Source organism: Lynx rufus, unplaced genomic scaffold, assembly GCF_022079265.1.
Source record: "Lynx rufus isolate CCGP_SWC_20201006 ecotype Redwood Valley unplaced genomic scaffold, mLynRuf1.p SCAF_2, whole genome shotgun sequence".
Lineage (NCBI taxonomy): Eukaryota > Metazoa > Chordata > Mammalia > Carnivora > Felidae > Lynx > Lynx rufus.
The window spans coordinates 124957798-124981862 of NW_025814834.1; the positions used below are offsets into that span (position 1 = coordinate 124957798).

Below are 24065 nucleotides of genomic sequence, written 5' to 3' on the forward strand. Positions count from 1 at the left end.
AATTTTCCATCTCTGGCAAGTTCCTAATGGTGTTGATGCTGTTGGCCAGGGAAACACACTTGGAAAACTACTACAATTGGAGTATTTACAGAATAGTGTCAGACATTTTTAAAACCCTATCCAGGTTTCCTAAACTCTCTAAGTTTGGGGGGAAGCATCTTCTTGTTAAAATGTAGCTATCCAGTGTACCTATGGTGCGTCGAGAAAAGGTAAAGAGGGAGAGTGAGCACGCCACCCCAGGAGGATGTGGCATGGCTTTGATCCATCAGAACCCTTGTTTGCACCCAACGAAAGAGAGCCCTTTCATCATCCTAACTTTAGTTTGGCGGCATTGATATTGAATGACGCTGGTTATGTTCCACACCACCGCGATTCTACTAGGGTTTGATCCAGGGCAGCCTCAGAATCCCCTCAATTGCCTTATGTTGCAAACTGAGGATACGTAATAATCATCTGGGAAGCTTCTCAGCCACTCACACATCCATGCCCCAACTTCGGAGGTTCTCTCAGTAGGTCTTGGGCACAGCTCAAGAATCAAGCCTCCACTTCCCCCAAGGGAGGTCCAACACAGGAGATTCCCGTGGTTCCTCAGACCACACGCTGAGGCTTAACCCTGGAGCTGTCTCGTCACCCGCAGGGATACTCCTGGACAGACCAGAGGCTGAAGTTAACAAAGGGTCCACTCCTCACACCAGCCCTTTTCACCACCTTCCTAACCAGGTGCATCCCACACAGCTAGGTTGTTCATTCATTCAACAAATATTTGGTGAGTGTGTTACATACCAGGCACTGTGCTCAGTCCTGGGAATATAGCGGTGAGTAAAATATAGAGCCAAGACCAGGGTACGGGAAACAAGGTACCTAGGGGGCAAAATTTAAGGAGGCCCACATTCTTCGAAGCATGCATGAACCTCCTTCACTTTTCTACCCTGGGCACCTGGTTTGCCTCACTCCGGTCCCACTCTTGGTAAAACAGATCCCCTCCCTGTCCTTCGGGAACACACAGTCCAGAGCGGGGTGTGGCTTTGGAGGAAGAGGCCTGAGGGATGCCATGTGAAGACTTGGGGGAAAGAATGGTCAAGTGGAGAGAGCAGAATACGCAGTCCTGGGAGCAGGGAGACCCTGGAATATTTCAGCTCTTCTGGGAGGGTGAGGAGGAAGGCTTGAACTCTAATCAGGTAGGGCCCTATGGGTCTTGGCAAGTGTTCTGGATTTTTTTCCTAGTGCAAGGGGGAGCCATTGGAGGGTTTGAAACAAAGGAGTGACGTGCTTCACCTTATAATTTTGAAAGAGCACTCGCCGCCATGTGGAAAGTGGGGCAGGTGAACACAGGGAAGCAGAGAGGTCGATTAGGAGGTGGCTGTGATTAGGCAGATGAGAGCTGGTTTTGCCCTTGGAGACGGAGAGAAGGGGCAGGCTTGAGACTGAATTTGGAGGTGGCATTGGCAGGGCTCGGTGGTGAGCTACTTGTACAGGAGAGAGGAAGGCAAGCATCGACAATATTGCCTCGTTTCTGGTTTGAGCAGCTGGGTGGATGGAGGCGCCATTTGCCAAGTTAGGCAGAAACAGAAGAGGATGTAAATGGCAGATCAAAATCCACCTTTGAGCATCTGAGAGATTTTAGATTTCTGTGAGACATCCACATGGAGATGTCAGGTGGGATGTATGAGTCTGGAGTCTAGAAGAGAGGTCCATGAAGGGCCATACATTCGGGAGTCCTGAGAATAGAAATGGGCATTAACATTACGGTTGATCAGAGAGAGAGAGTGTGTGTGTTTAGAAGTGCACTGTTTAGAGGCAGGGATGGGAGGATCCTGCTGCTACTGGGAGGGAGAAGCCAGAGGAGTGGGAGAATGGAAGGAAGTGGGTGGTCCAGAGCGGGATGCTGCAAACAGAACAGCCACACCCTGGTAAGACCAACAGATTCCTGCGTGTTGGAGCAGGAGGTGGGGGAAGCCCTCCACCCTCCGGTCAATGAGGAAGATAAAGCCCCTGTCACTGGCTCTTAAAGTATGTGCCCTTGGCTGCGACCAAAGCCCTGCCGGTTTGGCATCCCCCAGAGGACCTATTTACAGACATGCCCCTCAGCTGCTCCAGGAGACTAACCCCCTGGGACCAGGGCATCTCCCCTCCTGCTGAGAGCCCCTGTTGCCACTGCCCTGCCCGGGGCAGAGATCAGATCACTCACTGCTGAGATGCCCACCCTTCCCGGGGGAAACTGACAGCTGTTTGACAGCCACACAGCAGGACAACTGGAGGCAAGAAATGAAGACAGATTCTCATCGTTAACTTCATTAATGTGCCATTTATTCCTCTGTCTCATTAATGAAGTGCCAGTGGAAGTACCAGAGCGGGGGCCCTGGCCTCCCATAGACAAGCACCCATGGAGCAGACTTTCCAGCTTGACCAGGCATTGCCTCCCTCTCTTCTAGAACTTCCCCAAATTCTGCTCTCCTCAAGCTCCTTCCGCCCCCTCGCAGCCCCTCTCCCTCTCCGCCCACCTTTTAAAAAGTCATTAGGAAGAGATCTGTACCTCCCAGTGTGATTCTGACTCACGGATATTTGCCCAAAAGTAATGGTGCATGTGAAACACTAAACCTCTTTTCAAGGGCAGGTTCACGAAGGAGAGGCTGAGAAAAAGTTTGCTAAATAAAACCATCTGTTTCCCTGAAGATGCGCAGATACAGTAACATTTGCCTCCTGCTGATGTACTTTAATCTCTCGAAGGTCCCAGAGACCCAGCCCAGCCCACGGATCTCACCTACTTCCTCCCACGTGCCCCACGCAAGCTGGAGAGTCTCCCTCCTCCCGGGGGCCATCCCTGGTTCTCAGGGTCTATGCCCTGGAGTCCGTGGAGTTCATTTAAGGCACCTCTATCCTGCCAGATCATTTATTCATATTGCTGCAAAGGCCTTGGAGCAGAAAGCACTTGAGAGAAAAAGAAGGCAGGGATGGAACCCAGAACAAATGGACCCTGCCCCACAGGGAGCCGGTGCATCCCAGCCCTCACATCCGCCCTTCCACCTCGGCCACCCCCAGCATTCTCCCCAAAGCCCTGGAGCCCAGGCCTGAGGAGGGGCCAGGCCCAGCGCTCACAGCGGGAATCCTGGCAGCACCAGGAAGAAGCGCCCCACCCCCTTGGCTTCCAGCAGAGAGTGGAGTCAGCCCTGGGGTGCTGGGCGGCACGGTGTCAGTCTCCTCTATCCTCCCCTGCAGCCGGTCACTAGAACCTGCTGACTATGTCTCAGAAACGCCTTGCCTCTGCTTCAAGGCATTTGTAACACTTGATCCCAGGCCTTTAGACCCAGGGGCGATGGGGACCCCCAAGCCAGACCAGGGGAGTGCAAAAGGAGGGAACAGAACAGCTGGCCAGGAAAGACAAGTGTCATCCAGGACCATCAGAGGTAGGGACAGATTGTTACAGGCAGTGGAAAGAACCGGGCCAAAGCATGGAGGTGCAAAAGCATCTGGAGGGTTTGGGGAAGTAGGGAGTCATGGGGAGGCAGGATGGTGGGGTGGCTAAAACTGTGGGCTCTAGAGCCCAGCTGCCTGGGTTCAGACCTCAGCTCTGCCATTTACTGGCTGTGTGTCCTTGGGCCAGTTGCATAGCCTTTCTGTGCTTCAGTCTCCCCGCGTAGATAATGGGGACAATAATGGTGCCTATCTTGTAGGCTTACATGAGGATTATATGGCTTAATATGTTTAAGCGCTTGGGACAGAATGGCCCATATTACAGCACCTGAACCAGAATGGCTGGCACAAAAAAAAAGGCAAGGGCCAAATCGTGAAGAAACTTGAATGCTACTCGATTCTGCATGATTTTCAGGCTGATTCCCAGAAGCTCAAGGAGGTAGGCTGAGGGGCTGAAGGTAGGAGCCCTGTGTGCCCAGGCTTCGAGCCACTGTTTATCTGTTGTATATATTTGTGCTTCTGGATAAAGAAGAGGTTTTCCAGTTCCAGAATGGATTGAAATGGGGAGCCATTGGAGGATTCGGAGCAGGCGAATGGCCCCCCATTTACAGCAAGGAGGCTATCAGAGGATAGGCAAGTGGAGGTGGGGGTCAGAAAGCTCGGAGGTCCAGGCGAGAGGTGGCGTGGGTCAGAGCGAAGGTTGTGCCGAGGGGAGGGGAAGAGAGGCCCCAGAGTCTGGGGACACTTGGAAGGCAGAACAGCGTGTACAACTGGGTATGGATTCTGCAGGAGGGCGTGGAAGCTTGCTCTCTGGCTTGCTCTCTCCCCCTGCGCTCCTTTCTCCAAAGCCTCCTGAGGTCTCTGCTTTTCTCAGGGAATAAAATGCAAACATCTTTCAAGGCCTCTGAGATCTCGCCCTGCCTCCCTTGGCTACCCCCCCAACTCTTCCCCTGCCCTGTCCTGGTCCCCGCTGCTCTCCTGCTTAGCTGCCCCGAACCAGTGTGTCCAGACCCACGGCATGCCTCGCGGTCTCCTCTTCTTCCTCGTGGCTGGCCACCCACTCCCTCTTTCAGGTCTGATGGCCTTTCCAGCCACTCTGTCTAAAGTGCCCCCCCAGCCCCCATCATGTCACAGTTTCATTCACCGCCCTCGGAGCCTCTCTTGCTTAGTTTCTTTGTGGCTCCCTCTCCTAGAATACAGACTCCTGGAGGGCTGGGACCCTGTATGTTCATATCGCGTATCTGTGAACGTTTAGTAGGTGGGTAACCAACGAATGACACCCATGAAATTGGTCTCCGGTGTGTCTGGATGGAAGGTGACACTGCAGACTAAGTGGGGCAGGAGCCAGGGCGGACTCCTAAGTGGGGGCCGTGAGGCGGATGGGCAGGGCCCTGCCCTGTTCCCAGCCTGCCCTGGGCTATTCCAACCCCACCCTGCGTCTCACCCTCTAACAGACACTCTCGCGCCGCCTCCCTCTGCCTGGAATGTCCTCGCTTGTTTTTCTCTGCAGCAAACTCCTTTTGCTCACTTGCCAGACCCTGCGGAATATCACCCCCTCTGGGCAGTCTACCTATAACCCTGGGCAGTTTATTATTCCTTCCTCCGCTCCCCCACATCTTGCCCACACCTCTCTTAAAACACTGATCAAAGCAACATTTCTCTCCCCTGTCCCTACCGCAAGACTGTGAGGTCTTTATCATATTTGTAATTATAGAAGTAATAATTATAATAGCAGCTAATATTTTCTGAGAGCCTACTCTGTGCCAGGCACCATGCTAAGCACTTTACACAAATTAGTTCATTTAATCTTAACAACAACCCTAAGAAGAAGGTACTGTTATTTAGCCCCATTGTACAGATCAGGAAATTGAGACTTTGAAAGACTTTCAATTTAATGAAAGACTTAAATAAACCGCACTGCTCATAAACATCAGAGCCAGAGTTTGGACCCAGAGCTGCCTGACTCCAAATCCATATTCTCAACCTTGTGCTCATTAGCCAGTATTTATTGAGCACATACTGTGTATCAGGCACTGGGTAAGACATGGCAGGTATGATGATGAGGAAGACTAGACCATTTCTGCCTCCAAAGAGCCCACAATCTAAAGAGAACACAGGATTCGTCACATAATCCCCACAAGCAACAGGAGAGTTATGGCGGTGACATGGGCTATGGAAGAGGAGGTCTGTGGTACTTTGGGGGCAGATCCCAGAGGAGATGGCCCAGCCCCAAGTGCCCGCCTCCACATCTGACTCAGCTCTCCCCCTCCTCCGTCCCTGATTCCCCCACCAATTCCAAGCCTCAGACCTTCGCAGAGGGATTGCTCACTAGATGTTATTCTCTACCCATCAGAGCCAGATTGGCTTCCACCCTGTCTCTCTTCCAGGCCCCCCTGCCCAAGGGTAGCTTAACAGCACTTCCTGCCCCGTGCTTCAGAGATCCTTTTAGGTCTCCTGTGGCTTTCCTGAAAGGGTAGCGGATGCTTCTCTGCTGATGATGAGAGATTCAGACAAGCCACTTAATGATTAAGAGACTAGAAGTGTTCTCTAAGAGATGGGGGAGCATGGTTCTTACTCTGCCCAGCCTGGATTCCCAAGACAGACGTGGAGGCATTGACACCACTCATTGCCTCTTTGGGAGGAAGAGAAGGAGGGTAGCCCTGGAGAAGAACAAAAACACATGGGGGCAGCAGGGACTGAAGGAATGAGAGCATTTGGATCTCAAAATGAAGTTGCTGGATTCCTTGTGGCCGGCAGTGGACGCAGTCAGGCACCTTTGGACCCTCCCAACTGGTGATACTGATGTTAGGTCTTTCAGTGTGAATCATTGGTCTTTTCCGGCTGGCAGGGACAGATCCAAAGGCTAGAACATTTAGAACGATCATCTCATCTTACAGATTGAAGCCTAGAGATGTGAAATGACGTGCCCAAGCTCTTGTGGCTTGTTAGTGGCTGAAGAATTAAAGCCGGAGTCTCCTGACTTGTGCTTTTCCCCAGGGCAGCCCACAGATAGGAATTCTCTTCTATGCCTGGGGCTATGTGAGTGCATCAAAGGGAAGGGAATCTTCAGTGAGCTGTTGCAGACAAGAGCAATGGTGTGCAGTGGACGGGACTTTGAGAATCTTACTGACCAGTTTGCACCTAAGGACAGACTTCTCCAGGAGCCCACACCCTGGCTCTCCCTATGCTGACAGCAGGTCTGCTCCCTCCAGACACCAGCCAGGACTTAAAGCCAGCTGCTACTGGGCCCGGATCCGCCCTATCGGCTCATAGGTTAGTAGTCGAGAGAGCCAAGTCGGTCTCTGCCAATTTCTGGACAGCAGTGACCTCTCCATCACTGGGGAGCGCATTACCATTCAGGGCCCCTAAGGCAGCCTCCCCTGACAGCAAGTGAAGATGAAAACAATAAAGTGTGAGCTGTTCCACAGCCCCTGGTCATCCTGGTTTTATTAAAGCCAAAGTCTCAAGCATCACTAATGAGGATAAAAGGCTGGCGGGGAGCACAGGATCTGGGGCTGAAGCCTCCAGAGAAAGGGGGTGGGGCAGAGCCAGGATCTGGCAAGGTGGCCTGAGGGTCCAAGCTGGGGCCCCAGCTTTCCAGAGAGGGAGGTGGCTGCCAGGAGGTGCTGACTCTGTTTGCTTGGCCCCCATCCCTCTATTTACTCAAAAGTAACCTATTTATTTTCATATCTCAGATAAGCCAGTCCTCTGCTATGTGTGTGTGTGTGTGCAGGGGAACAGTATCTCCCTTGATCTGTTGAGCCAAGAGCAGCCAATGTGCGGTCAGGCCCAATGAGGCTCAGTCACCCACAGCAGAAGGTCCTGGAACTAGCTTCTTGGCCTCTCTTTTCTCTCTTCCTGCAAGTCATGGGGGGGATCTTGGCCCGTTCCCTTTACCAGTGATGGAGAAGGAAGTTCACAGTTGGGAGCAGGGACCAGGGTTGGGGTTAGGGGCCCCCACAGCATGCCGCAGACTCAGCCCCCCGCACGCTCCCCAGCTGCCACAGTCCTGTCAAGAAAGGGCACCCCTGCCGAAGAGGAGCACCCTGCTGGGTTGGTGATCCCCAGGAAGGAGCCGTCCTTGGGACCAGTGCATAGAGCCCCAAGTGATTCCATTTACCATGAGAGATGCCCCACACCCCAGGCCATAAACAAATCCACTTGGACTCTCCCAAACAACACAGCCCTCGAAAGTGCCACTTTACATCGTAGGGGAGCCGCTCCCTTCAGAGGGGCCACAGGATTCCTTCTCAGGCCCTGCCTTGATTGTAACATTGACACTGAGGACCACTCTGTCTGGGGCTCTCCTGGCTGAGATACAACCATCTGTTTCTACGTGCATTCATGCAGCTCCTCTCATGCTTGGCCACCTCTGAAGCTCGAGTAGGTGTAAAGCAAAGCCTGGCCCCAAAGGGCCTCCAGTCACTAGATGCTAGTGGGAGGGCACGGTGGCAGCAGAGGGGGGACTTGGTAATGCGTGTGAGGGGCTCAGGGGCAGAAGGTGCTGCAGGGGTGTGTTGGGGGGGGCAGAGGGGAGAGATGCTCTCTGTGGGCTGGACCTTGGACGAGGACCCCTGCAAGATGCATAGGTTTGTCCACACAGAGACAAGAAGAGGCCCACCAGTCTTGTGGAGCAGGGGGAGTGGCCTAGAAGAATAGGGAGAAATAATCAGGTGAGGAAATAAGACAAGACCCCGTTATTGAGGGTCCTTAGTGCAAGCTAAGAAGATGGGCTTTGATTCCAGAAATGGAACAAGGGGAGCCACTGGGGGTGTTTGAGCAGCAGCACATCTGTGTAAATCTGACACCAGACCACTCACTAGGCATGTGACCTCGGGCAAGCTACTTAACTTCACCAAACAGTCCTTTTCTCCTGTTTGCAGTGGGGATAATAAGAGCACGTACCTCGTAAGGCTGTGGCAAGGCTTCCTGAGATCATTTGGCTTTGAAGGACTTGGCACATGGTAGCCACGCAGGAGTGTTAGTTCTCATTGCTGTTGCTGAGTCGGAAAGGCTTCTCTAGCTTTGGGCAGGAATGAACTGAGGAGGGTTATATGGGACATGAAGAGAACTGGGGGCCCCCTCGTACCTCAGTGCCTTGGTCAGAGATAGGACTTTCAGCCAGGTGCGCCGGGGACCTGCTGCAGGAGGGGACCATCACGCTCCCTCGACACCATGTCTCAGGGCCGTTTCCTGTGTCTCCCTCCCTCCCTGGACTAGAGGGCTAGGGAGACAAGAGACGCCCCTGAGGGAGGTGGGGATCCTGGCACCTTATTTTAACTGGTGACACCCTACTAGACCGTGTGCGTGTTGAGGGGGGGACTTTCTACTCTCCACAAAGCACAGTGCTTCCGGCAGGTTCTTGGTCAACGTGAACTGACAAACAAATGGACAGCTGCAGGAAGCTGTGGAGTAAGGTCTGGAGGAGCCAGGGTCACCCTGCGGTGCTTCCTCAGTAAGCTGGAAGGTGCTCCAAGATGGAGCGAGTGTAAGGAGCACTCTCCTAAGAGTCGGGAGTCCCGCTGTGTCTCCCACCAGCTGTATAAGCCTGGGCAGAGCTCTGAGATGGGAGTTTGAACCCTGAGCTCTCCGTCTGCGAAGTGGAGGGGATGGTGACAGCACTCTCTGCCTTGCAGAGTTCCTGCAAACACAGGAGCTGGTTGGTGGGTGTTGGTCTGGGGTTGCTGGGTCCTTGGTGCCACAGGGTTCTGTGTGCTGGAGGGGGTCCCGCCTCTCCAGGGTGTCCAGCTCTGCCCCAGCCAGACCCCCTCCTTCTGCTACTCTGGGATTTAATTGTGGGGCGAGTAAAATTACCAAGACAAATCTTGGGCTAGGGCAAGGTTCCATCTAGAGGAGGGCATGGGGCCCACAGGCTCGGGAAGGGGTTGGGAGCGTCTTACATTATTCTCCAGTTGGGCTCAGGTATCAGGTGTCTCTAGGAGTACACAGTCAAGGGGAGTTCTTTGTCAAAAGGGACAAAAGCCTTGCTGTCATCCTTGACTGCTCTCCTTCTCACAAGTGCCCTCCTCAAGGAGGCCCTCCCTGGCCAGCCTGTCTAAAACGTCAAGAGCTATGGCTTCCCCCACGAACATTAACTATCTCCTTTACCTGCCTTACTTTTTCCTCCTTGATACTTTTTTTTTTAAGTTTTTATATATTTATTTTAAGAGAGAGAACACATGCATGACCGGGGGGGGGGGGGGCAGGGGGAGCGGAGAGAGTGGGAGACAGAGAATCCCAAGCTGTCAGAGCAGAGCTGGACAAAGGGCTCACACCCACGAACTGTGAGATCATGACCTGAGCCGAAATCAAGAGTTAGATGCTCAACCCCCTGAGCCACCCGGGCGCCCTTCTCCTTGGTACTTTTTACTGACTTATTTACCTTTGTTTCTTGTCCTTTACCCAAGTAAAAATGTAAGCTCCGTGAGGGCAGGGGTTTTTGTGCATTTTGTTCTTTCCCAGAACAACACCCCGCACACAGTAGGTGCTCAGCGAACATTTGTTGACTGAAGGAGCAGATGGCCCCATCTGAGATCAGAGCCACCCCCCCAAACCCTGCCTTCCTCCTCCACCTGGGGTGGGGGGGGGGCACCAGGCCAGCCCCAGGGCCTCAGGGCAGGTTTCAGAGCAACAGCGTTCTCCTTCATCAAGTGGGGGGCAAGAAGAGGAAGCAGTCCAGAAAAGAACTATGTAACTGACAAGCAGACGTCTTTACCCTGTTTGAAGTTTTCCTCTTCCCTGTTGCTCAGAAACTTCCTAGGATTAGGACCCCTAGGAGAGACAGCAGAGCGTGTACTCTGCTGGGGTCGTTTTTGAAGGATGACCACATTTAAGGAAAAAGGACAAGGTGGATCCAAGACCTGGCACAAACCTGGGACGGGGAGTGTACACCCCTCGGTCTGCGGCATGGCCAGCTCTGGGCTCGAATTCCAGAATTCCCAGAAGGCCAGAATGGCCAGAGTGAGGTCGCGATCCCTTGTGTTTCCACACTGAGGCCTGGAGGCGAGAGAGCTGGGTGGGTCTCCAGAGAGGCGAGGAAGTAGAGGGACTGGTGAGGAACAGCTGAGCTGAGGGCTGGAAGCAGACATGCTGGGAGAGAGCACCGGATGGCTGAGGTGGGTCTTGTGCAGGACACGGTCACGACCACGAGCCAGGCAAGGGGCTGGGGTGTGGAGTCAAGGGGACCAGTGACTCAGAAGGGCGAGCTGGAAGGGAACAGGGCCGGGCCACAGAGGGGCTGCTGGTCCCGAGGCTGCAGCTGAGGGGCACATGCAGGGCCAGTCAGGACAAAGCAGGACCCTGAGGTCCTTCCAGACTCCGAGCAGACTTCAGAAGGAACAATGAAGGGGGCAAATTCTACTGAAGAGGCGATATCGTGATCGTTTAGTCCCAGCTACTCCCAGCATGGAGGCCAGACCCTCGGGTCCGGCAGACATGGCAGTCTGCCTCGAAGAACATTCTCCTGGGCCCCAGAGTGGCCTGCAGCAACTTCCCAGGGGCCTGTGCACCCCTCATCTGCCCTCTCGTCTGCTTCTTTGCAGGAAAGCGTGGACCTGGGAGAGATCATGTTCTCGCTGTGCTACCTGCCCACAGCAGGCAGGCTCACCCTCACGGTGATCAAATGTCGGAACCTCAAGGCGATGGACATTACAGGCTATTCAGGTACCTCTCCTACCCAAGTAGTCTGCCATGTGGCCTTCCAGCCACCCAGACATTAGGACTTGGAAAGGTGTTTAGAGAGAAGGGAGAACTATCAGTGTTCTTTTTTTTAAACGTTTATTTTTGAGAGAGAGACAGAGACAGAGAGCACGAGTGGGAAGGGGCAGAGAGAGAGGGAGACACAGAATCCGAAGCAGGCTCCAGGCTCTGAGCTGTCAGCACAGAGCCCGACATGAACCCTGAGATCGTGACCTGAGCTAAAGTCAGACGCTCAACCTACTGAGCCACGCAGGTGCCCGGAACCGTCAGTGTTCTTAGAAGAGAAGCCCCAACTCTGGACTTGAATTCCAGTTCTGCCACTCCCTTGCTGTGTAATGCTTTGATTTTCTAATCTGAAAAAAGAACTTACACAGTTTGCTTTAAGGATAAACGTGTTGATTCATGTTAAGTCCTTACAGTTGTGCCAGACATGCAATAAGCAGTCAGTAGATATTAGCTACTCCCATCGCTCTTTCCCTCAGAGGAGGCGGAGAATAAGGAATAAACACAGTAGGAGAAAAAAAAATAAATAAGGAAAATTTTTCTAGTTATAGGAGGCCCCAGGACTTTGAAGGGTTATGTCAAGTTTGAGTATGTAAATGTTTGGAGGTCCGCACAGCCCTGTGGCGGCCCCGAAGACCTAGTCAAAGGAGCGAGGCCACTGAAAAGCAAAGTGCATTTGTATTTGAGTTTTTCCTGCAGGGCTCCTGGCCCCAGCCTCAGTGCCAGGAGAGCTGCTAAGTAGAGCAGGAAGCATGAGTCCTCTTCCAGAAACCGAGGAAATGCTTGCTTGGGGCAGCTATAGAGACAGGTCCTTTCCCATGACAACGTTGTTGTCAGAGAAGGTATTTGAGTTTTGATAAAGCAGAGGAGTAGCGTGGGTCCCAGGAGCCTCCTTCCCCCATCTGCTCAAATTAGCTCAAGAAGCGAAATGGGGTGAAGTGTCCCAAAGAGCAGACTTACAGAACAGTCTGAGCTGCGCTCAGAGTTACAAATGGAGGAAAAGGCTTGTTTTCCAAGACCCATCACCCAAGAGGCGCTTGTGATGAATCTGGTTTCCAGCGGAAAACCACTCCGGAGGTGCCTCTGAACCTAGGTGGGAGTATACGGGAGATTTTCGCTTTTATCCATTAATTATTTGTTTCCTGGAAAAACTTAGTATTGTCACAGGGGCCATAAAGAGGGGACGGTCCAGCCGCGAACATCTGTGCCCAGGTGCAACCTGGTGTAGGTGGAAGAAGATGAGGTATTAGACCCCGAAAAATGAGGCTTTGAGGAAAGACGGTTGGAAAACACTGAAGTAATGTGTACTTCTTGCCGCTCTGAATCCTTCGGAGCCTCTGCTCCCAGCCTCCGCTGTCTCTGGGTGGCACTCATGTCTTCTAGACCAAAAGCTCCCCAAGATGGCACCCACCCTAATGCCTCTCCTTCCACTGAAGCTACCACTGCACTTCGCAGGGCGGGGGGCGGCGGGGGGTGGGGGGAGTTGTGGTGAGAAGCTTAAAGAGCCTCTCTCGACATGTGAAAAGCTCTTAGGTCCCAGCAAGCCAGCTTCCTCCAAAAATACAGCCGATGTAGATTTCATTTTAATATCAAAATAAGTGCGTGCCAGGGACAGGAATTCACCGAGGACTCTCCAGCCTGCTGAGGGAAATAGGATTTTGCTGCCTAAGTCCCCACACTATCTTCTCCGGTGTAATTAAATTGATGTGCTAGAGAGAGAGAGCTTATGCTGAAGCCACTGAGGTAATCATAACGGCCGTTCCACATCAGAAGGTTGTGGGGGAGAGATTTTTTTCTCACACCAAATCCTAATCCCCCTCTCGCAACTGACCCTCTTTTGCACCTGGGTTTGGAATCTGGCATTAAATCTCAACTTGACGCGGAACATTCAGGGGTCCTCTTTTTGTCAGAGATTTCTGTCTATTTGGTTCACAGATGTAAGCAAATGTCTGGAACGGTGCATGGCAACACAATAGGCATTGCATAAATATGTTTTGAATGAGTGACTGAATGAATATGTAGCATGAGGAGCCTTGTCAGCGGGTGATACCGTGGGGGCATACGTGGCAGGGGCCTCTCAGACTAGATCTCCTGTTTTTGAGGATGAGTTTGAGGTTGCCATCAGCTCAGACTGCTTTGATATTGGACTAAACCAGGGGGCGAATAGAGCTTATTGCCTGTTCTTGATTTCTATGCCATCGACCCCTGAACCCATGGGTCTTCCTATTCTCCTTGATTTTAACCAGTCATGAACCAATTCTCTAAGCCCATACACTTCAATGATGACAATGAAAATAACACAGAATAATAATAAGGGTCCGGATGCCACAAAACCCACCCATCTCCACCACATCCGGTCTGTACTGATTTGAGTCTAGTGGTTTAAAATGTAAACTTTGGAGACAGACAGACCTAGGTTCAAACCTGAGGCAAGTTCCTTAATCTCTCTTGCCTCAATTCCCCTACTTATAAAAGGGGGTGAAGATGATAAATATTTTATCGAGGTGGGGGGAAGTTTAAAACACATGATGTACATAAATCTCAGCACAGTGTCTGGTAAATGCTGGACTATGATGGCTCTCACGACAACGAGGCTGAAATACACTGCCAGCCTTCGTGCTCTCTCCCTCAGCCGCACAGCACATCAGAGGCTGTTAGAGAGGAAACAACTTCCAAGGTCTTGTGGAGCCAGCACTCCACTAGAAGCCACAAATTTTTGCCCCAGAGAATCCAAAGGAACAGTCATCTCTCCGCTTAGCCTCTTGGACGGTCATAAGATTGATGATTTCTTCAAGGGAAATACACCCACTGAAATTTGTAAATGGACACACCTCGGAGGGGTAAACAGAGTTGGGGAAAGAAGCTGAGAATCTCCCAGTCGGTAATAAGCATTTGCCTAGTGGCCATTGGGACAGGTGGCTCTGCCATATTTTTCCAAGCCTGGTGACATGGGAATCTGTTGTCTAGGAGGTACATGGAAATGGGCGTGGTGGGCAACAAGCCAGCACTTGAACGGCCTCAAGCCTGAAGACACTTTCCAGGGCAGCGTATATCTTATAGAGTCTAGAAGTTGCCACGTTAACGACAGGTCTTGGGGCAAGCTTTCCTACCTGACCGCCTGGACCTGAACACTGTCCTGGGCACATCCCTAGACAACAGAGCCTATAGAAACCAGAAAGCTGTCTCACAGAGGTTCTAGGAACTCTGCCTTCCTTTTTACTGAAAACATCCCCAAGAGAGGGCCCTTCCAAACGGGTCACTGGAGACGGCGGGTTGATTAAACACCTACTGTTTAATCATGGTCCCCCCCAGAGCCCCCATAAACCTAAGTGCCCCCAAGGTTAAGGCATAGCTGCCACTGTCACATTGGTTAGTCGGCTCTCTCTAGCTTCTGCATGGTGAGGTGCCGCAGCTGCCCCCTGAGCGATGCCCGGGGAGCGTGAGGGCCTGGTGGGTGCTCAGGTGCCCAGGAGATAGAACTGCATGCCTGTGCATCAAGGCACCAGGCAGTGGCTGGTTGGCCCACAGCTGCTGACAGATTCACATGAACCCTGGCTTCTGGGCAAGAAGGTGTCTCGGCACATCAGCTTCTCAAAAGCTGTTATTAGCTGTGAGTTGCCCTCCCGTTTCTTGAGCTGTGCGGCATAAATAACAATTATGATGGTGTCTAAGACACCTGTGCTATGAGATACAATAGGTGTCACTTCACTTGGATGAGTGGAAAATTTCAGGGTAGAAGGATGACCACAAAATACCTATTCATAGAAAACAAAAGAAGAGATAGGGATGGGAGACACATGGAGGTTCAGTAAAAAGACATCTCCTCTGGGGATGGAGAGAATCCAAGATCCCCCTGAGAAATGAAATGTCAACTGGTTGCCCCGAATCTCAGGAAGCCGCCTTACTCACGGCCCCCGCCACAGCCCCATCCTCCTCCTCTGCCCAGAAGTGGGCAGGAAAGGGCTTCCGGGGAAGCAGACAGCAGGGCCTTTCTTGATGCCAGCTGGAAATGAGCTTGTTGGGACAATGAGACCCATAATCCTGTTGTCAGGTGGGGAGGACAGGACCAGCGTTGTGATTGTCGCTGTTCATTTACTCTGACACGCTGCTACTCCTTGGGTGTCATCGACATCTATTTTTACTCCCTTATCCTTTGGCTAATAATGCTGACAAACCCCCAGGGAAAAGGACTCCAAGTCGGGGAAAGGAACCGAGTGCCTCGCTCAGCTTCACCACCCTTTGGAGCCAGCCGGCCATCACGGAGCTGAGATTTAGGGCCGTGATCTGCATACCCATGGGCAGGTGTCCTGTCTGATTTGAGGCCAGCTTCACCATTAGTGAAAGTCCATTAGGCACTCTCCCAATACTCCTGAGGTCGCTAAAGACTCTGTGTTTATTAAGCACGAAGTGTCCTCAGAGACAGGTGTGCTACATAAATAAATACAAGGTGGTTTAATTATCTTAACAACCCACTGATACCATCTGATGAGCAACAGTAGGTCTGTGGCTTCCGTCCCTCTGCTGCAAATGATGTTCGAGGACATCTGGTTAACATGCTCCCTAACATGCCCCTTTCCCTTCCCATCACCCCTCCACTGGCACAGATCCATATGTCAAAGTGTCCCTGCTTTGTGATGGGAGGAGACTGAAGAAGAAGAAAACGACCATAAAGAAGAACACTCTCAACCCTGTCTACAATGAAGCCATCATCTTTGACATCCCCCCAGAGAACATGGATCAAGTCAACCTGCTCATCTCGGTTATGGATTACGATCGGTAGGTGCTGGTCCCAGAGGGCCACGATTCCCTGCCCCTCACGCCCACACCAATGCAGCACAGGGTGTCCTGACCTTGGACCCTGTGGTTCAGGGCTCGGGATCCCATTGGCCTCAAATATGGCTCCACCCAAGAAGGGTGCAGAAGTTTGAGGAAGAGTGTGGATTCCCCTGAGCAGAAGCTCAAGTTTTGCTTCCCAGAAGGGCCCATTTCCATCAAGGGCCAATCTACCCGTTAGTTTCCCTGAATTTGCCCCTGACTACTCCTCTTGCTCCCCCTGCCACCAAGTCCTGTCATCTGTCCTCTAAAATGCCTCCCTCCTCTCCATTTCTGGTGCTGCTACCATTCCCACTCAGGGATGGCTGTGCAGCGTCCCAGCTGCCCCCTGCCTCCATCATGCCCTGGCTCAATCCTGCCAACACACTAGAAGCACGCCTTCCTAAAAGACTACTTTCTTTGGCACCTACCCTTCTCAAGAACCATCAATGGCTCCTGTTATATAGGCTCTTCCCCTAGCTTCTCAAGGCCTTCCAGAATCTGGACCCAACATATTTATCCAACTTAATTTCCCCTTTCTTGGATATATTTCTTCTCTTCCACTTATCCAAATCCTCTCTTCCGTCAGGGTCGGCTCAAAAATATTTTCCAACCACCCCAGCCACCATGACACCTTCTCTCCAGGTGTCACTCTAGCTGAAGGAAGAACAAAAAAAAACATGCAGTAAACCCTCCATCCAGGATTTTTAGCACAAGTTCTCAGGCATAGTAGGTGCTCGCTGAACATAGTTGAGTGGTGATTGATGTTCTTGCTGAGTGAATCAATCACATTCTAGCCTTTGGGGGTATGGAGAAAGAGTACTCAGAGCGGGGTGATTTATTTCCAAATGCTGAGATCTCAAGCAAGGCTGTGATGTCCTAGCAGAGTCCAATAAGGGACGAGACTTAAACTCTCCCATTCCCTAAAGTCCGGCCATCTGCCCACCATTTCCTGTGATTCCAAAGCAGTTTGTCACCTTTTTCTCATCTGTCTGTGTCAGTGTCCACCCCAGGAGGGTGGGCAAAGTTTCACTGCCGCCGGCACTCCGAGGCCCTGCCAAGCATCTGTTTTCAGAGCTCAGCATTCTGAGTTAGATCTGCTGGGCAGAATCCCAGCCCCCAGGACCCCCCTTTCTGACAGCGTGTCTGGTCACCAGCACCAGGCCCTTTGTTTCTCCCTCAGAGTGGGCCACAATGAGATCATAGGAGTGTGTCGTGTGGGGATCAATGCCGAAGGCCTGGGCAGAGACCACTGGAACGAGATGCTGGCGTACCCACGGAAGCCCATTGCACACTGGCACTCCTTGGTGGAGGTAAAGAAATCCTTCAAAGAGGTGGGTGAGGTCGCGCTTGGCCCTTGGCAAGTTTGCCGCATGGCAGCGTGGGCTGGAGAATGGCAGTCGGCGGCTGTACGACCTCGCCTTCGTGGGTCCTTTCCGGGGTGTGCGGGGGCTACGTGCTTCTCACCCAGTGCGGAACAGGCAGGAAGGAAATGGAGGAGGACAGTGGGAAGCTTCCTGACAAAAAGCCTCTGATGTCGAGCATATTGAAAGTGACACTGAGTTCTAAACGGAAAATTAGAACTTGGAGGAAGCCTTCCCAGCAGCTCCACTGTGCCAGGCCCAGAATGCTTTCACGAAGCCCCCGGGGCCGAGTCAGTCCTTTGGGAGAAAGCCCCAAGAGGCTGAGATCAGAACGTGGCCGTGGAAGCACTAGGTTCCCTGAGGCTCTAGCCAGGTGGTCCCAAGGCAGTCTTCATTGCCTGGATGCAGATGGCCAGAGATCAGATCCTGCCACCACAAATGCTGGTTCTCCCGTTGTTGGACGGAGCGTGGCTTCAAGGCGGCACACCGTGTGACCACATCCTAACAGAGATATGATGGATGGAGCACTGCCCAGGAGTCCTGAGCCCTGGGCTCCAATCTTGGCCCCTTTGGCCTTGCTATATAATAATCTGGAGCCAATCATTTCTCTCAACTGCAAAGAAAATGTCCCTTCCAGTGACATTGACAGTTGGCTTCCCCTCCGCCAAACTCTGCCAATGTAAGATCCTGCTATGTATCACCCTGGTGGCTCCCAGGCCTGCTTTTTCTCAAATGGGTTGAGATGTGGGGGTCGCCAGGCGAGCTTTAAACCTCATTTTGAGTATCTCATACCCATTCCGTATCCTAAACAGCAGGTGATTGCTTGTTCATCCTGGCCTTCAAGCCTAGGAAGTCTAGAGCATAAAGTTGGAAAATCTAATGAAAAAAATAAAGCTTTAACCCTTACACCACGTGGCCCCTCAGCTGAAAAGCAGTCACCTTAAAAACAGTACAGTTGACCTTTGAACAACACGGTTTGAACTGTGTGGGTCCACTTAGGTGTGGACTTTTTTTTATATATACAAATATAGTACAGTACTGTAAATGTATTTTCTCTCCCTGATGACTTTATTTAAAAAAATTTTTTTTTAATGTTTATTTATCTTCAAGAGAGATGGAGGGACAGAGAGCAAGTAGGGGAGGGGCCGAGAGAGAGGGAGACACAGAATCTGAAGCAGGCTCCAGGCTCTGAGCTGTCAGCACAGAGCCCGACGCAGGGCTCGAACTCATGAACTTCGGGATCATGACCTGAGCCGAAGTCGGATGCTCAACCGACTGAGCCACCCTGGCACTCCACCCAGATGACTTTCCTAATAACATTTTTCTCTCTAGCTTACTTTATTGTAAGAATACAGTATAGAATTCCCATAACATACAAAATATGTGTTAATTGACTGTTTATGTTATCGGTAAGGCTGCTTCCGGTCAACAGAACGTGAGTAGTTAAGATTTGGGGGAGGAAAAAGCGATACTCAGATTCTTGACTGTGTGGAGGGTCAGTGCCCCTAATCCTGATGTTGTTCAAGGGTCAACTTTAATCCCTTCTTTAGGTTCTGTGACACAGGAAAGCTGTGGGAGCCAAACCCAGAGGACCTCCCAGCTCCCTTTTCTTTTCGGGGTGGACAGGTCTGTTTCCACCTATTTCCAGTGTTTCTACTGTTTCCACCTCAGAGCAGTGTGAGGTGTCTTTTTTTTTTTAATTTTTTTAAATGTTTTATTTATTTTGAGAGACAGAGAGAGAGAGACAGAGTGCAGTGGGGGAAGGGCAGAGAAAGAGGGAGACACAGAATCCGAAGCAGGCTCCAGGCTCCAAGCTGACAGCACAGAGCCTGACTCAGGGCTCGAACTCACAAACCGTGAGATCATGACCTGAGCCAAAGTGGATGCTTAACCGACTGAGCCACCCAGGCGCCTCTGCAGTGTGAGGTGTCTTAAGAGAGACTGGGAGCTGAGGGGATTTGGACATGTGGAATCATGTGGGGGATAGAAGGTTCTAGGAGCCAAGCTAATTGATTTACCTACTCAGGTAGGCGTGCCTTCAAGGCCAGTGTGGAGAAGTAAGTCATAGACACAAAGTTCCTGGTCATCTGAGGCCTCATGTTTCTGTCTTGTGGTTTCCTTGATTCTACCACAGCTTCTGTGAAACTTAAATGACTGAGGCCAGTCCCATCCCTCACCTCCCCGGCTCCCTTCCCCCAGGAGATCTTCTGCCTCCTCTTATCCAGAAGGCTCTGTCTGCAGGGTGTGGGTGCGGTACCCACGACCAGCCTCTGCCTACTCAGGAGGCAGCTCCTAGACAGAACAGTAGGTGCCCAGAGACCACACCTGGTACCTCACTTGAATGCAGGGTTGAATCAACCAGGGGAGGGTGCCCTGCCCCCTCCCCCATTTTTAAATCCATTGGAGATACGTTAAGAGTAGAATAAGTACACTGAAGTGTTCAGGATGGGTTAGGGGGAGGGACACGTAAGCTGAGAGGTCCCCGACGGGCTGCAGGGCTTCAGGCAACTCACTGCCTCTTCTGGTTTCCCGTTTCCTGGTTGGTAAATGAGGCGGTAGGCTCCTGTCATCTCTGCTCTTCTGGAAACTCGGACCCTTAAATGATCACTAGTGGAGACAGTGAGCCCTCACGTTGCACCACCTCAGAAAGATAACCGGCATTATAACTGGGCTGGTGTGTCCACGCAAACCGGAAGCAACCGGCCGGAGGCGGCTGGAGTTGGGGGTGGGTGCAGAGTGGCACGGGGGTGCCGGGACTCGGTTCCAGAATCACTCCATGATGAATACAACCTAATTAAGCCAAATAATTGATTCCAAGTCCCGTTTCTTTGAAAACCCTGACTCACTAGTCCAGACTACAAAAGAAAGAAAGATAAAATGGAATCAAGCCCTTGAAAATGAATATTTGATGAGACAGTGAAGGGAAAGTAACAGTATATGGAAAAGGAAAAGAGAATACATTGATTCCTATCCTTTGGGCTTACTTTTTTCTTGACCTCACACACCAAGCTCCCGAGACTGCCCCTCCCCCACTCATTACCCTACCATTTTCCGCTCAGCTGATCAGTTCTCTGTATGAAGAAGCTGAAAATGACATTCATCTTGGCAACTTAGGATTTCACCTACACTTTTAGCACCCACAGTTTGAGAATCTTTAACAAAAATGCATCTAAAAGCCTACCGGGTAGATATGAAGTAAACCCTCTTTAGGCTCACGTGATGCATCGTACTTGAACGTTTATCCCTCTCAGTCATCCTTAGAGCTCCCAGCTCGCCTCCTCGATTCTGTGCTAGACACTGAACAAGAACCTTGCCCCTGGAACCTGTTTCTCCCATTTGTATAGTACATAAAGAAATCTTATTCTCCAGCTCCCGGGCAGATAAATGGCATCATCTCTGTAAAGCGCTCTCTATTTATATTGTACCTTTCTTAGAAGAGTTTCAAGCGCTGTGATCGTTCCTTTTTTATTAATGAGAACAAGAGGGCACCATACTTGCTCGCTTGTTTGGGGTTTTAAAATAAGGTTGAGGGGAACAAACTAACTGAAAAGGTATTTTTCCCTGCTGGGATGTTTTCCTGAGTAGAAATTGATTAAGCCACAGCGAGCATCCTTCTCTGGCGGGGGCTGTGGCCCTCTTCTCTCTGAGCACTCCTGCCCGGTGCTGCGTATCATTGATTTCACCACACACAGAGCCCAGGTTGACCAGCAGCCTTCTCCAAGGCATTTTTATCATGGAGCACCAAGTTTAGATCAGCTTCCGGAGATTTTTAGATCTGTTGGAACGTGACCCATTTCAGAACAATAAAAGGGCTTACTGGAACACAGCCACCCTGTGTGCCAGGGTCAGTTCTTTGCTATTTCAGAGCCACCATGATAATCCTGCTAGAACCATTCACTTCCCCATCGTCCACGGACCCCATCTCCCTCCTCTGTTTATCTTCATAGAAAAAATCAGGGGCTGACAGGGGAGCGAGTGTGCCTTCTTCATTTGTCCCGGATTAATAATTACGCTCCGTGTGACTTCTCTTTGGGCTATTACATAGAGAAAAAAAGGTACTCTGTGTAGCCACTTCGTTTTTCTCCTCTGAACTGGCCTACAAATCAGATTGTTTAGGTGGCATGCTTCCCCAGGGGAGAAGCCGGCAATTACAATGTACCTTGCACCGACATCAAAGGTCCTGGCAGAAAACAGTACAATTCCTAAAGTAAAGGTGTGTCGAATGCAAGCATTAGTAATCATCTCATGTCACCTTCTGGTTAGGAAACACTTGAGTCAGAGGTCACAGCGGGCTCAACAACCAGGCATTCATGTATTTAAAATATTTCACCAGGGAAACCCTCGGTTGTGATTTCATTCACGTGGATGCTGCAAGCAGAGAGACTACCACCTGGAGTTAGGAGTAAGTACCCGGTGTGGACCCAAAGAGGTTAGGTTTCTTCTCACAAGTCGCATCTCCTTCCCCTGGTGTGGCCAGATGCTAAGGCGGTGGTGGAACAGAGCAGAAAGAACGCCGAGCTGGGAATGAGGAGACCTGGTTTCACATCCTGGCTCTGCCCTTGACTAGCTGTATCTTGACTTCTCTGTGTCTTGATTCTGTTATCCGCAAGGACGAGATTCCGGACTGGATGACCTCCTGGGCCTGCCTCCAGGTCCGGCATGCTAAGCTCACTCAGATCTAGGACACGTGACAGTGGTCATCAGTACCGGATTGTCCGGTGTTTGGCTAGTCATGAAGATCTGCTGGTTAGCCAGCACAGGGAGCACTAAGTGACCAAGTCCAGGGAAGGTGGCAGGGGCTTTCCGTAGAATTGGGAGCATGGAGGTTCTCCACTGGTCTGGGTCTCTCCTCAGCACGGTGGGTTTCCAGCTCTATCTAGAAATGGCTGTGCTGTGGGGAGAACTGCATCCTTCCCCAGCCCGCCCCCCTTTCATGCATAAATGCACAGCATAGCTTCTACTCGGCCCATCATTCCACGATGGAGACCCCCGAAGTTCGGGGGAAGTGGAAGGGCTGTACTTCAGTGCCGAAGGGCCATCTCAACCCCCTCCCTCCCTGACTCTCTGGAGCACTGTCCCACGGGCACCTGGGAGAGGTCTGGGTCTTCCCAGCTCACAAGAAAGATGGAATGAGCAGTGGACACTGCCTCACTTTGAAGTTACACAGCTGCAAGATAGGTCAACAATATGCCCGGGGTCAGATCTTTGCCCAGAATGCATTGCTCCAGCATGACTGGCTTTTCAATTGAAGGAAGGGTCGAATGGCTCAGGCACGGGTCCATTCATCCTCAGCCCTCTCCTTCACTCCATTACGCCTCATTACATCACCAACTTTGACAGCAGGGGCAGGGTGGGGCTGAGAGGGGGCAACCTGTGAGATGGGAGAAGGAAGGGGATGCCCCAGAAAGGGGAACGGGCTGCCCCCCTCACACTGCCACCTCCTCACGAGGTGGGTGCGAATGCCCATAGGAAGCATTAAGCCTAAGAAAGAGAGCACAGAGCTAAAGCAATATCAGGTTTGTAGCTGTGCTAACAGCCCCCAGACAAATTGCTAATAATTCATGATCATGGATTCTTGGCAATAAGGGCATACTCTGTAGACTGCCTCTTTTGCTGCTAACATAATCTGATTTTCAGTGTGAGAAATGGCTGAAGCACTCAGAAATGGCCCAGTCATAGCACCTCATTAACACACACGCACACACACGCACACACGCACACACACACACACTGCACAGTGGAGAAAGCTTTAATTATCTCTGCAGTAGGTCTTTTCTAAAAATCAGGTATTCCAAACTAGAAGCCCTACAGCTCTTTTCCTTCTGTTTTTGCATGGCTGACAGCAAAATTCCAGAAAGCTTATGAAAAGCCGGGAAAGGTGAATTCAGTGCATGGGCCAGAGAAGTTTTGAAAGTTGAAATGCAAACCCCCTTGGCGATCAATAACCAGCCTTCTCCCCTCTCCGCAGTGGCAGGGCCGGGCTGCCAGCTTTGACAGTGAGAGCTCCTGCCCGTCCCCGAAACCACCTCCCACACCATGAGCTGCGCGGCCGGGCGACACCGAGGGGACTCCGCGACGTTCTTTTTTGCACTTGTTCAACTGTCCAAACACAGTGTTACGCAGGAGCAGCGGCAGCGGTAGCACGAGTCTTAACCGCTCCTGTGTAGGTCAAGGCCAAGACATTTGTCGAGCGGCTGGACCTGTCTTAGTCGTTTTTGTCTCCCAAGGTGATGTTTTCTGTGGTTTTCACTTTTTATGGATCTGCTGCCAAGAAAAGAAGGGGGAAATAGTAGGAAAGAAAGAAGAGTGGAGAGCCCAGAGGTTGGTTCATATAAAATACAATGTAAAATAGTCACCTTTTCGGGGGAGGTGGTTTGAGTTCCTGAAGTTTTGTGTCTCCACCAAGCTCCACAACCCTGGAGACGAAGGAAGCGGACTGGAAGAATGGCTGCTTCTGCAGTGGCCCGCCGAAGGGTGCAGATCGGGCCACGAGCCTTTACGAGGCGAGTTATGACCCTTGGAAGCTCTTCGCTGATGCGACACAGACCGAGATGAAGACTCCTGGTCCTGTGCTGAAATCACTGGGGCTCCGAGGTGTCTGTGCACCTTCCGCTGGTTGTGAGGGCTCCTTCCCCCACTTCCTTGTTGACTTTCCTCATGCATTGAACGAATGTCTTGATTCCTCATGGGAACTTAGCCACTTTCTTTAGGAAGGATTCTGCCGACACTAAACATGCCCTATGTTTTCTGGCACACCACAGTTAATGACCACCGTTG

General features: G+C 51.5%; 1 protein-coding gene across 4 annotated transcripts in view; it reads left to right on the top strand.

Annotated features, from left to right (window-relative positions):
• Positions 1–23328, top strand: part of SYT6 (synaptotagmin 6) — a 58642-nt gene extending 35314 nt beyond the window's left edge. The window contains exons 4-7 of one of the 4 annotated variants that reach the window (XM_047085396.1): positions 10953–11073; positions 15717–15888; positions 17108–17258; positions 23257–23328. In XM_047085396.1, coding sequence (XP_046941352.1) covers positions 10953–11073; positions 15717–15888; positions 17108–17258; positions 23257–23328 — 516 coding nt within the window. Of the gene's footprint in view, positions 1–10952; positions 11074–15716; positions 15889–17107; positions 17259–21621; positions 21640–23256 lie in introns of those variants that run through there. The other 3 variants (XM_047085397.1, XM_047085398.1, XM_047085399.1) reach the window with 3 other exon arrangements.
• The last annotated feature ends 737 nt before the right edge of the window (positions 23329–24065 follow it).